The 14792-nt window shown below is 36.3% G+C and overlaps 1 protein-coding gene across 3 annotated transcripts in view; it reads right to left on the reverse strand.

Annotated features, from left to right (window-relative positions):
• The window catches only part of RALGPS2 (Ral GEF with PH domain and SH3 binding motif 2), a 156497-nt gene that overhangs the window by 110496 nt on the left and 31209 nt on the right, over window positions 1-14792 (reverse strand). For all 3 annotated transcript variants that reach the window (XM_064594263.1, XM_064594265.1, XM_064594264.1), the window contains exons 2-4: window positions 7610-7755; window positions 2041-2145; window positions 778-828 (exon numbers count right to left, since the gene is read on the reverse strand). In XM_064594263.1, the coding sequence (XP_064450333.1) occupies window positions 778-828; window positions 2041-2145; window positions 7610-7666 (213 nt within the window). In that variant the 5' untranslated portion in view covers window positions 7667-7755. The remainder of the gene's footprint in view (window positions 1-777; window positions 829-2040; window positions 2146-7609; window positions 7756-14792) is intronic.

Consider the following 14792-nt stretch of genomic DNA (forward strand, 5'->3'; position numbering starts at 1 on the left):
GAGGGAGAGGGAGGGAGAGAATCTGAAGCAGACTCTGCGCTGAAAGCGGAGCCCAAGGTGGGGCTCGATCTCATGATCCTGAGATCATGACCTGAGCTGAAACCAAGAGTTGGATGCTTAACCAACTGGGCCATCCAGGCGCCCCCATCACTTACTTAGTTTTGGTGTACAAAATCATACTTATATTCTTACTTGATAAGAGTGGAAAAAGTATTAGTTTTTAGAGTCTGAAACCCAATTCCCATACTTAGCTGTGCAGCAAAGACAACTGTCATTCTGTTTTCTCATCAGTAAAATAGGTACTACCACACTTGGGTTCACACACACACAGCATAATAAATGGCTTCCAGTAGGTAGATGCATAATAAGTAAAAAATGCCTTCCATGATCCTCCCTCTTCTCTCCAAAATGTTAACACACTGTCATATTATAAAGTTATAAAGATACAAGGGAACAAACTGCTGGAGTTGTGAAACCCAGTTTCTTATTCCCAGTGTCCTTTGAAAAAGCTTCAAAGCCTTGAGTAAATCATTCAACCTAAGTCTGTTCACCCCTCAGAAGAGTGATGAAGCCTGATCAACCAAAATGACTGAAACAGTCCTACCTATGACTCAGTGATTTTTATCTATGACTGCCACATGAGTTTCTGAGGACAGTCACATCAAAAGCTTTAAACATTTAAACATTAATATGAATTTGACATTTCTAAAACTTAATTTGGGATACTGTTAATGACCACTCTGTATATTTAAAAGGAAAGTTCTTAAAACTACTCACATCTGGTTGAATGGCTTTAAATACTGGAACATCCATTAGTGTTATCTGACCCTGAAATAAAAGGTAAAAAATGAGAATTTCTCCCTGGGAATTCTATGACATGACATATACTCTAAATTAAAATTATATTCCATACTAAAATATACTGAATACTCAAATTTTTACTAGAAAAAGTAACAATTTTACAATGGATTACAGAAAATGAAAATTTGCCCTTATACCATTATTAAATATGATTATTTCAAATTATCTCATGCCGATTCATACTTTTTTATGAGATAAATGAGGTAAAGTTAGAAAATAAAACAAAAATTATTTTAAAAATCTGGACACAGTCATACATTAAATCAAAATCAAAACCAAAAATTAGATCTACTGGTTCATGGAGCAGTATTATGGTGATTATGTCCCCAAACAGTAATATAAAATCTGATGTTAATATAAAAGTTTTCTTCCCTATTTAGAGTGACGCTTATACTAGTGGCAACTCATATCTAAGGACTGCACATGGATTGGCCCCACAGCTCAGGGTGGAGGGCACTGGTCTTGTAGGGACTGCACATAGCTGTGGACCTACCCCAGTCTCACTCAAGGCTACAGCTGTAAAACAAGACCCAATAATATACCAAAGAATAATATGTTATAACTGAACCGTTTATTCCGGGAAGGCAAGAGTGGTTCAACAACAGGAAATCAAATATGCTGTTAACACGTTAAAGGAGAAAGAGAACTTCAAATGAACATTTATGTCAGTTAAGAAAGAAAAGTTTTTCTAGGTATCTTTCATGATATAGCAATAATGCCCTCAAATTTCTTTTTTCTGTTTTTTAATTTACAAAAATGTAAAAATATTTCTTACATAGGTTAATAAAGCACAGTTGGTTGGCTTGGAGAGATGATATAGGTAGGAGGCAAAAGCAATCACCATAAAGGTAAGTACTCATACTTTTTTCCCCCTAACGTGGTGGTGTTTGTTTTGAGTAGAGTTGACACACGATGTTACATTCCTTTCACGTGGTAAGGACTTACTTTTTATTCACCAAATTGAGGGTGTAAGGAAGGAAGCTGCTCTATACCGCTCCCCAGCTCTTCCTCCCCTCCCCATTTCACCCCTCTGCTTGCTTCACTGCTGTGCTGCTACTCTCTCCATCAATTCCCGCATCCAGTTGTTTTTAACCACCTCCTTCTGCTGCGCCTTGGCTCAACAGCATCAATGTGTAAGTTATGTGCAGAAACTGCAGAAAGGGGAGGTGGGAAGCTTACCGCATATTCTTCTGGTGTAACCTTAAGAACATCAAAGACCACAGCATCAAAGCTTTTCTTCAGTTCGGAACCTTTGTCACTTAATGATTCGGAACTGCTACTTTTCTGTTAAATAGAAAATGCAGCCATTTTAATACTGTCTCACAGTGGATGCCCTAGAAACTCAACTGGCATTAAACACTGAGGAAAGTGAAAACAGTGGGTCAACAAACACTGCAGAAAAACGGGGGACCAGATGCTGCTTAGCTGAAGAAGCACTAGATAAAGGGTCAGGCAAGTGAAAACCTAACCTAGCTTCTAGGTTCTTGAGTCATTTTCTTGTCTGTCAGTTTCCTCATCCTGACATTCCTCCATTTCTTATAGAAATTAAAGATTTTAACAAGTTTGATGATTCTCAAATGAGGTAAAGGGAAGTTAGGGAGAAGAATACTGTTATTTATAATTTATAAACTAATGTTTTTAAAGAAAAAGACAAATGGTTTTCATAACTTAAACCATAAGAAAATATTCAGAACTTCGGGCGCCTGGGTGGCTCAGTTGGTTAAGCGACTGCCTTCGGCTCAGGTCATGATCCCGGAGTCCCGGGATCGAGTCCCGCATCGGGCTCCCTGCTCTGCAGGGAGTCTGCTTCTCCCTCTGACCCTCCCCCCTCCCATGTGCTCTCTCTCTCATTCTCTCTGTCTCAAATAAATAAATAAAATCTTTAAAAAAAAAAAAAAAAAAAAGAAAAGAAAATATTCAGAACTTCATTAAATAATCCAATATTTGTTAAGTGATGTCCATCTGTGATAGTACAATTGTTACTATTCTTCCTATTATATTACAAACTGCAGGGTTTTTTGCTTTAAGGTCACTATTTCAAGTTCGAATTTGCTGTTACTGCATGTAGAACAAAGGTGGCTTTTGGCTCTGAAAATCTTATTTCTGTTCTATTTCTGTATCTGCACCATAAGATAAAAATGTATTCTGCCTCAGTTGGCTAAAATCAGAGCATCATCACTGTAAGAACACTTAGATCATGCTCTATTAAATGGAGGCAGGAGATTAAGGTTAATGGCACAAAAAATTAACCCAAGTTTCAGTTACCAATGTATAACGTATACGTCAGCCTACCAGCTGTGATATATCAGTTTTGAGCACTTGTCATTATGCCTCATTTTTATGTTTTCTTTCACTTTCGCAGCTAAATATCAAAATCATTTCAAAGGAAAGGATCTGTCATCAATTTGGGAAATTTCATTATTATATTTCAAGTATTTCTTCTGCCCCTTTCTCTTCTCCTTCTGGTAGTTCCATTACATGTATGCTACACTTTCTATCATTGTCCCAGTCCTTGGATATGCTATTCCATTTTTTTTTTTTCTTCCTATTTTCTCTCTGCATTTCAGTTTGGGATGTTTCTATTGACATATCTTCAAGCTCATGAATTCTTTTGTCGGCTGACTATTGCCCACCCATCTACTGGTGAGCCGATCAAAGTCATTCATTTTTGTCACAATGTTTTTGATTTCTAGTATTTTCTTTTGATTCTTGGCATTTCAATATTCCTGCTTACATCACCCATCTGTTCTTACAAGTTGTCCATTCTTTCCATTACAGCCCTTAGCATTATTAATCACGAGTCTGTTTATTCCAAAATCTTTGCCATATCTGACTCTGGCTTTGTCTATTACCTGCTTTGTCTCTCCAGACTATGTATTTTTCTTACCTTTTAGCAGGACTTGTAATTTGCTGAAAACCAGACATAATGTATTGGGTAATAGGAACTGAGGTAAATAGGCCTTTAGTGTAAGGATATGCTTCTAAATAAATAAGAGTCATGCTGTGTTTACTGTTTGTTGTACTTGAGGTGTCTTGAGTCTTCAATTTCCTCTAGTGTCCTTCTTTGGGTTTCTTTAGAAACTCCTTCTTAGAATCTGTGCCTTGCTGTTCTTTCAGCTATACCCCTTCATTATTATACAGAGGCCCTGTTGATGTGGTGGTAAAGTATGCACAGAGAAAGTCCTACAGTCAGGTCTTTTAGTGGCCTGTGCCCTTGGGCTGTAACCTCAAATACTTCTCAGTACCCCACTGCCAATACCTTAGAAAGTGAGAAAGAAAGGCTGAAGGAAGCTGGAGTTGGGTATTTCTTGTCCACCAAGTAGGTTAGGCTCTGGTAAAGTAGTTTCCCTTGAGGTCAGGGGGAGAACAGATTGCACTGGGCACATTTCAAAATGGTTATTTTCCCCTTCCCCTGCTAGAAGCAGGAAGAGATTTTTCTCTGATCTTCACTGTGAGAACCTGGTAGAGCTTCTAGAGGTAAAACACAAAAGTGGGGGTTGGGGGAACCTAAGATTGGGCCCCCAGGAGTCCACACATAGCCTCCAGCAATTTCTCAACTATAGCTTAAGTTTTGCTACCCATTTCTGGCTTCAGTGATTTCTGCTCATGGTAAACTAATTCTTTACTTGTCTCTCTCTCCAGTTTTTGGGTCATCACCGTCAGTTTGCTCTGTGACATCAATTTTCTGATAGAGCTAAGAAGAGTTACTGATTAACATCATGAATAAATTTCTAAATTAGTCTTGGGATATAAAATAATATCGTTGACATAAGCTAGTCATAATTACAGAGAATAACACATGAAATAAAATACTATGTATAAAATCTGATGACGGGACTTTGGTTTCTGCTCAGATATATAAAGAGGTTGGAATTCATCACTCCTGCCTTCATAACATGAAAAAAACTGAAAAACTGAAAAACATTCAAACAGACATCAGTTACTGACCAAATAACTAAATACATTCTATCAAGTAAAGATATTAATTTTAAATATAACTTTCTCCAAGTTTTTAACTCATTCAAGGCAAATTAGCAAATCATAATGGCAATTTTATTACTTATCAAAACAAGTAATCACTTTCCTTTTTTCATTCTTACAAGTCATTAGGAGAGGCTTAAGGAATTATGAGCAAGATGCTTCTATCTGCTTCCCCAATACCAATAAATAAGTTGGTACTGATAAGCTACACAGTACTTAAGCATAATGTCCACTAAGGGAATAGTTTAGTAATTCTTTATTCGAGACTAAAAACCACTGACACTTCTGAATATCTGAAAAAAAAAATTCACTGCAGCTCTTCTGATCTCAGGAGCTTCTAGTACAGGTAAAATATTAAGGCACTAAGACAGGGAAGTCAATCACCCAGATCAAGTATTTTGTCCAATTTGTAAGCTTATCAGATTTATGGGACATTTGCATTTTGATACGTTAATAGATCTGTACTTTAAGAGAAGGTGAAAAATAATGTATTTTTAATTTCATTTTCTTGCCACAGTGTAGAACAATTTAAAAGACAGCCTTTTTCCACTTACCAAATACTAAATTACACTATTCTGAGGCCTGATGTTAGTTCATTCACTTTCATAGGAGAGTCAACAGATTTTTTTACACAAGTAAAATGATCTATTTTATTTAACAAATAATTATATACTGTTTCCTGTAATACTAGACCAAATATCTCAGGATATATAGTTATAAATATCATACACACACACACACACACACACACACATATATATACATACACACACACACACACATACATTTAACATATCCAAAAAATATGGTTATAAAAATACCAAGTAAACATAAACATAATATAAACATATATATAAACATGTAATATAATCCTTGTCTCGAGGAGAAAGATAAGCGATGTATAAATTTATGGAAAAAAATATTTTAAAAGTGGGTTTTTTTTTAAATGATAGTTTCAAAATACAAAAGCTATCTGTTTAGGGGATGAGGAAAAGACTCTGCTGAAAGTATAGCATTTGAAATAGGTTTGAAAGACAGCCAAAATGTCTTTTTTTGTGCAGAGAGGGAGGGGCACACTGGAGTGGGAAGAGAAATGCCATGTGGAAAAACTGATACAGACAAAACTGTAACAAAAGTAGGAGAAAACAATGGTTTATACAAACATCAGCAAGATACAGTACTCTTTCATTAGAATGAAATTTCAAGTCAATAATTAGTAGGAGTTAAATCTATTAAAAAGAAAATAGAAAATGTAAAGTCACTTTGACGAGAAAGTCTTGAATAAAAGGTTTAGGGCCATGGTATTTCATTAGTAGGCAATGGAGAACCACGGACAATTTGGGGATACAATAAAGCTTAAGAGCTGTATTTTAAGAATATTAAAATTGAATTACAGTCAAACGGACCAAAAACAGCAGAGAATAGAAGTACAAGATCAAACTAAAGGCCTGCTGCAATAATGTAAACAAGAAATAATGACCAAACTCTGATGGTGCTGGCAGAAATAAGGAGAAAAGGACCGGATCCGAGCGATGAGGTTTGCTGGACGGGCTCTCAGACGGCTACCGACCGACGGTCTCCCTCTCCTGGCACTCACAACCTGTGTGATTCCCTCCACTTGGGTGTGGGCAGGATTGTGACCTGTTTCTAACCAACAGAACATGGCAAAGAGAATGGGCTGTCGCTTCCATGACATTACAGAAGACTGTAACTTCTGTTCTGCTAGTGCACTCTCCCTGCTGAGATTAGAAAAATGACTGTGGTGCACAAAGGGGAAATCTAGAGATTAAGCTCAGATGGCGAGGGAAACAGTGCTGAGATAGACAGCGATGGGAAATGGTGATGCTACTAATAGAAGTCAGAGAAAGGGGTTGCGCTATTTTCTTTACAGGTTGCACAGCAGAATAATAATGAGTAACTTGATTTTGTTCATATTATACATAAAATGTCTGGTCCATCAGAAATGCTTAATAAAAATGTACTGAGGGAAGCTAGAGATAGAAATACAGAAATCATCAGCATAAGAAGAATCATCAAAACCACAGACTTAGACTATTTTCATTGATAGCAAGGCCTAAGTAACTGGCTGGAGTTGAAGTTATTAACGAACTTTGAGGCCAAGGAGGTAAAAGGTCATAGACATTACTCTCATCCTCTATAGTAAGAGAAAAATAAAGAAGAAATATAGGAGCTAGATGTAAAGTTATTAAGGAAAGCAGGCAAGTACCCTGGATTTAAAGACAAAGCAAAAAAGAAAAAACATGAAGCACAAATAAGAGCACAGCACACAACTTGGAGAGATGGGCACCTAGCTTGGTCTTCACCTCCATCTTTACACTCTAAGCCACATACATCCCTTCCAACATTTCAGCCTAATGATTTTTGACTCTTTCAACAGGCCTGGAATCAAGGGATCTAGATGGTGTCAAAATTATGTGATTCTAAATAAAAGATTCTTTTATTCTCACTTCTTCTACTACTGTCCTCAAGGTTCATGCAATATAAAAATACCCTAGAAAGACATTCTATGTACCCTTTAAAACTAAACTCAAGAAAAACTCTTAAGTAATCATTATTTGTCAAGTATCTTAAGTGGATAAGGATTGTTTCTAAGATGTAGAATAAACGTGTGAATGGCAAAATTAAAAGCTTTTTTTAAACTAAAAGATTTGTAGCTCTTCTTCTCAAGTTCTGATTTAAATCTGTGACCAACCATAATGTTTGAAAAATTAGAATGTCAGATAAGAGACTCTACAGCTAACCTTACCTCGGAAGCAGGAGCAGCAATATTAACACTGCTTGCCTGCCCGTTCATTAGGTCCATGCTTCCCACAACATCAGTCCTGGACGCTATGTTAACAGCAACAGAAGACTGACGGCTTCACGTCCAAGGCCACAAATACATTATTAGTCCTGTAAAAAATACACAGAAAATTTTAAATCTATGTCTTATGGAAAGTTTAAAAAAACAATTCCATGCCTATCACCATGCCAAGAAATAAAAAACTACTGAACTGTATTTTTTATTTCAGCTAAGTGACTAAATCCAGCTGGAGGACGATCTTGTACGCTCTTTTCAAATAGTCAGAAACACCAAATGGGCTCAAAACATGTTACTGCTCAAAACATGTTAGTGCTATGTTCATCAGTAAAGCGTTAAGTATAATTTTTCACTTATTGTGAGAAAAATTCAAAAACATTTTTTTAGTTTTAAGTAAATAGTGTAAAACAACATGTGGCAAAGTAATACATGGCATAACTCAAGAAATCTTGCAGAGATCTATAAAGCAACAATACTGAGTAAGTTTACCATTGCTGATAAACTGGTTTACAAAGATACCACAAATAATTGAAAATAAAATATTATGGAATATGTCATACAGAGACCATAGTATGTTCATTTGTACAGGGTTAAAGTTTATTGAATATCTTCAATCATTATGTCACTGATCTTCACAACTGCCAATAAGACTAAATTGAGGAGGACATTTTTTATGCTCACATAACACAAGGAAACAGAGCCTCTGCTGGTAAATGAAGAGCCAAGAATAAAACTGAAGCCATCCGAAATTCTAGTCAAATATTATTTCCACAACATCACATTTCTTTCCACTATACTGTAAGTAAGAATATTTACTTCTGTTTTCCATCCCGCTCCACAAATAACTTGCTGTATGCGCTATGTTGGTAACTTCACCCTTCTAGGATGGAATTTCTTCCTCTCTGTGAAATGACAGCAGCAAAGGGACTCAGGGCCCCTTTCCAACTTTTAATTTCAATAAGCCTTGTGCATTAAGAGAAATGGTAAGTTATACCGGCTTTAAAAACTGAGTCTGAAATAGCAATAGTAATTCTCTTGATGCTAAGTTTCCTCTCTCTGGAGAAGCAATACAGACATTGATTTAGAAGCAGATTCTAGAACAAGACTGCCTAAGTTTGAAACCAGCAAACAGTTAACTTTTCTGGGCTCAGTGTCCTTACCTATTTTAAAGGTAAGAGTAAGTACTTACCTCACAGAATTGTGGTGAGGAGAAATGAATACATACAAAGCCCATAAAACAGTACTGACACATGGTAAGGGTGCAATTACAATGATGCAGATTTTGTCTACTTAATTAATCCACACAAAGCTTAAATTCCATGGAGTCTTTGAATTAAAGATGACAAAAACCTTAGTACACATCTGGCAAAATACATGTTGGTGGGTGTCTCGAAAATCCTAATTGCAAATACAGTGAATGAAAACGCCAAAAATGTTTCCTGAATGTAGCAAAACATGTTGCTGGTTTTCAAATGCTTAAAAATTATTACTAATGATAGCAACCTTTAGTCACATCTTAAATTAATCTTCATTTCTTCAGATATACTCTAAGTACCTGCTAAGAGCAAAACATGGTGATATACTCTTTTTTTAACGAGAAAGATATTAGAAATAATGGGTTTTTAAAACCATTTAGAACCCATTTAGAAAATCAATGCAAAAGTGAACAGAGCACTGAAATACTTTAATTTCCTCTAATCTACAGCATTTCATTTTATAAGCTTCATTATCCTTATGACACTATTAAGGATCAACCTATATTTACACTGCTATATAAAATGAGCTTGATAATCCAAATTCCCTCTGAAGTCAACACTCAGCAATGACATGTTTTCAAATAATTTCATTTCATTCCAGTCTATGCATATTGATTGATTTAGATATGAATCCATAGGTCAAGAGTGCCCCCTAGTGTCAAGAAAATGATTTTAATTAAATTGTTAAAGGAAATGTATTCTTAATCTACTCTTCAAAAACATTAGTTTTTTTTTTTTTTTACTATTATTTACTGAAAATGAGATAATACAGACCAGGAATAAGAATTACACATTTTTAGGGGCGTGTGGGTGGCTCAGTTGGTTAAGCGACCGCCTTCCGCTCAGGTCATGATCCTAGAGTCCCGGGATCAAGTCCCACATTGGGCTCCCTGCTCAGCAGGGAGTCTGCTTCTCCCTCTGACCCTCCCCCCTCTCATGCTCTCTCTCTCTCTCTCAAATAAATAAATAAATAAATAAAATCTTTTTAAAAAGAAGAATTACACATTTTTAAACTATAAGACATTACACATTTTAAACTATAAGAATAAAGTTTTCTCTGCCTAGTTTTAATTAAAATGCCAAATATTCCATAAATATTAAGATTATATTGAAATCCATTACATGTAAAAAAAAAACAAAACACAATTACAGCAAAGCATACCTTAAAGAAAATCATATTCAAAACTATTTATAAATGTACTACATGTCAATAGTATTTAATACTGCTGAAGAACAACAAAACTTCATATGATACCATAAAAACACTAAGTCCTTAGAGACAGAAATGGGTTTATTTTTTTAGTATGTATTTCAGGACCTTCCTGTGCTTTGCACACAGGAAGTTCAAATTAAACAAGACAAATACACGCTTTTCCTAGTGTTATGAATGGCACAATCATTCACAATTACCAGTATCACAACAGCTCTTTTCTTAATTAAATTCATTATTTCCTACTTACTCTCTTCTAAAACTTCTAAAGATAGTTAATCTCTTTTGGTTTTAAATCCAAAACAAGCATATTACTTCTTTCCAAGCAATTATAATCCAAAAACAAGGATATTGCTTCTTTCCAAGCAATATAATCCCCAAACAGGAAATCTGAAACGTGTAGATTTAGTTCCTTGCTTGAGGTCACTGAACTAGATTATTAAACTGCAGGTATATTCAGTCTCCTAAACACCTCACCTTCTCAGTGAGAGTCACACCAGAAACCAGTACTTTTTAACCAAATGAACAAAGGATTAAAGTGTCAACTTCTCAATCTCATTTCACAGTAGCAGTTACATATTCTTTTCTAAAATAAGTTAGCTATCATCATTAGGAATATTATGCTAAAGAAATTCAATAGTTTTATAAAACATACTCTAAAAGAGTTAAGCAACCATAAGGTAAATGGTAGTGAAATGCAATTAATTAGAGCAATTTCTTTGGAAACATTCAGACAATACAGAATTGACATGCTCATACACTTTGGCTTAAAATCTCAGTCCTAGAAATTCACCTTACGAAAACTCTGGAGAAAGAGAAAAAACTATATAGATACAGCTATTCAATCAAGCACTATTTACAATAGTGAGAACCATTTTAATGCCCTTATATACAACCACATTAAGAAATTCAAATGGACAACTATAAGAAAGATGAAAATAGAAGCAACAGGTTCAACAACAGAAACTACACTTTCTTATTAATAATGTTCTTGTAACTTTCATGAGAAAAAATAGGGTAAAATTAAAACATCATAATTGCAGTTCAATATTTAAAACTTATTACAGAGCTTGCTCTCCTTTAATATTTATTTTTAAAGCAGTATTACAGACATATTTTACATGACACTCATGGAAGGCACAAAGATTTAAACAGCCTGGGGACGCCTGGCTGGCTCAGTCGGTTAAGCGGCTGCCTTCAGCTCAGGTCATGATCCTGGAGTCCTGGGCCTCAGCCCTGCATCAGGCTCAGCGGGGAGTCCGCTGCTCCCTCTCCCTCTGCCCCACCCCCACCGCCCTTAATGCTTTCGCACTTGCTCTCTCTCTCTCCAAAAAAAAAAAAAAAAAAAACAGCCTGTGTATCATAGCATTAAGGCAAGCTCACTTTTTTTTTTTGACAGAGATAGTGAGAGAAGGAACACAAGCAGGGGGAGAGGGAGAGGGAGAAGCAGGCTTCCCGCTGAGCAGGGAGCCCGATGTGGGGCTCGATCCCAGGGCCCTGGGATCATGACCTGATAATGACTGAGCCACCCAGGTGCCCCAAGGCAAGCTACTTTCAGCATTTGTGACAGCTAAACTTCCACTGCCTTCTTTATTTTTTTTAATCTAAGAAAATTAGAACTCAGTCCCAATTCCCCAGTACTTTGTTTCAATAATTAAAGCCATCAAAATGCTCTGGGGTAACAAAGAAAAAAGATTTTGTTTTTGACATAACTGATACTGAGCTATTCTAGCAAAAGTTTATTAAAAACATGGTTGCCTCTTAAAACCATTTCTAGTGTAACAGTAAGCAAGATTATCTTTACTATTTACCACCCTTCAAAGTTCAAGTTATTACAAAAGAAATGAAAAAGAAAAAGGTTCTGATGTACACCCAGGGTTATATGAGTCCCCCAGTGCCTCCTGGAGAGAGATCATCAGCCTCCCGCCTCTGTGCTTCCACTGCTCTTTTTATCAAAATTCTAATGCCAACTCTTTGCACTGATTATGAAAGAAAGAAAAAATGAATACATACTGGTATAAGATAAGGAAACTTACCTGTCTTGGCCTGAACATTAAAGCTAAAGGAGAGTGACCACAAATCCACAAAAATGTGTTCACAAGCCAGAGACTCTTGTAACCCAAGGCAGATGGAGGGAACAAAAAGGCAACATGGGATTCCCACAAATAAATCCCAAAATAAAAATTTACCAACTCTATAACAACACACTATAACTAAAGCAGGAAACGCAACAATTATTAGGACTACCTTTTGAGAACTTTAGATGAACACTTATCTGATAAAGGCTATAAAACAGGAAAGATTAAAATAAAAAACTGAAAACATAATGAGCTGTTACAAAGAAAGCAAGATGGGGACGCCTGGGTGGCTCAGCTGGTTAAGCACCTGCCTTTGGCTCAGGTCATGATCCCAGGGTCCTGGGATCAAATCCCCGCATCAGGCTCCTTGCTCAGCAGAGCCTGCTTCTCCCTCTACCTGCCACTCCCCCTGCCTGCGCTCTTTCTCTCTCTCTCTCTCTGGCAAATAAATAAAATCTTAAAAAAAAAAGAAAAGAAAAAAAAGAATGCAAGACAAACAATTGTTAGAAAACCAAAAAAAAAAATTTTTTTTTAAAAAAGAAAAATTTAGTCACTGGAGAATTAAGCATCAGATTAAACACAACTGAAGAGAATTTGTGAAGTAGAAGAGAGAAAGGAAATTATGCAAAAATTCTGTACAAAGAGTTGTTGATACAATGTATAGAGATCAAGAGAAATGGAAAACAGAGTAAGATCTAACACAGTCTAAGAGAAGTTCTAGAGGAAGAGAGATAATGAAAGGCAATATTTAAAGAGATAAAGGCTGAGAAGTTCCCAGAACATGTGAAAGACATAACTCTTCATATTCAGGAATCACAAGCCTTGAACAGGAAAAATTTAAAAAGTCATAGTCTATATACATCACTTTAAATTGGAGAATATTTGTTTTAAAAGCAAGTGGAATAAGGCACTTTACTTACATAGGAACAAAATTATATGGAAAGCTTCTCAACAAAAATAATGCACACAGAAGAAAAGAAAATATCTTCAAAGTGCTAAAAGAAAGTAACTGTCAACCTAGAATTCCATACCCAGCTAAATTCTCATTCAAGAGTAGGCAAAGACACTTTTAGACAAAGAATTTACCACAAAATTAGTCCATATGGTAAGCAATTAAAAATGTAATACATGAAAAACTAATTTGTCTCAAAGTAGAAATAATTATCTTAATCATGAGTATTTAAATCACAAAGTATTTAAAAGTTCAAAACTAATTTCTATAGCTACTTTTAAAAATGATTATCTACTTTTATGCATATAAAGGAGAAGTATTTCTCCTTTTACAGCAGATACTATCATTTGTTTTATACTGGAATACACAAATCGGTACAATAATCACAAACAAAAAATAACATCCAGGACTGCTTATTACCTCACAGGCCTGCTGAGTACTTTTCATTAAAAATTCACTCAATCGAAACAACCCTATGAAGTAATAACATTATACCCCATTTTTAGAGATGAGAGGATAGGTAATTTGCCCAAGCTTACATTGTAGGGACAGACAGCTGGAAGGAGGAAAACAGGGAGGACAGATGGAGGGAAAAACAAAAGACAGAAAAGAGAGATGAACTGATAAATGGATAGACAGGGGGAAAAAAAAACAGGACAGAGGAGGAGAGTGTGGAAGAGAGAAAGGAAAGGTGGAGGGGAGAAGGAAGAGGAGGGAAACAAAATGAGGGAAGGAGGGAAACAGATAAGGGAAACTAAAAGGTTGGTCCTAACTCTGAGCAAGTTCATTATGGCTAGAGGGGGGAAAGAGCAGGAAATGAAACAATCAGAATACTACTATCTCTTATACTTCTATTCAGCTTCAAGAGTCACATGATTTCTACAGGATGAAATGATGTTTAAGTTTATAAAGAAAGAAAAGTTGAAGGGGCGGAAGAAAGGAGAAGTAAGAACACCATAAATGAGGGCACAAATTTAAAAGTGAAGATGGCCCAGAGAGGAGGTACAGTGTGGAGTGTTGGCCTGCGGGCTTAGCGGAACCTTTGTGCTGAACTCTGGAAAGGTTCGAAGAAGTGACAGGACCAAAATGTGGAGGGTCTCAACTGTCAAATGGGGGAATTTTGACTGGAAGGGACAGACACTAGGAATCATGAAAGGTTTCTAAGTAGGGAACTGAGCTTAGAAAACTAAAACCACTTCATTTCAAGGTTGTATATGCCAGAGGTATGCCACTGGGTCTTAGGGAAGGTGAGTAGTAAACAACACTCTTCCACCTTTTGCCAAAAACAGCAAAGTATCTAAAGTGGGTGTGCAGGCCCCTTTCCTACCCAAGCTTCTCCAATCTCTGCTCTCCAGGACCCTCTTCTAGTCTTCTGTTGTACAAAGTCTCCCACGGTCACCTGGTATCCCCTTCACATCAGTCACCTTCATCTTACCATCTTACCAGCACCAGAATCCCTGGTGCTGTGGAAATGGCAATCTCAGTTAGATATTAACAAAAAATTAACAGAATTCATGTCAATTCATGAACAACGCCCCCCATAACTCCCCTCCCCCCACTCCAGACCAAGGAGCAAAGAAAGCAGGTCAGTGGTAAAATCATGAGATAGGGAATACTAATTCTTGGACTTTAA

This window comes from Mirounga angustirostris, unplaced genomic scaffold (genome assembly GCF_029215605.1).
Source record: "Mirounga angustirostris isolate CCGP_5_RB_7025 unplaced genomic scaffold, mMirAng1.0.hap1 SCAF_6, whole genome shotgun sequence".
NCBI lineage: Eukaryota > Metazoa > Chordata > Mammalia > Carnivora > Phocidae > Mirounga > Mirounga angustirostris.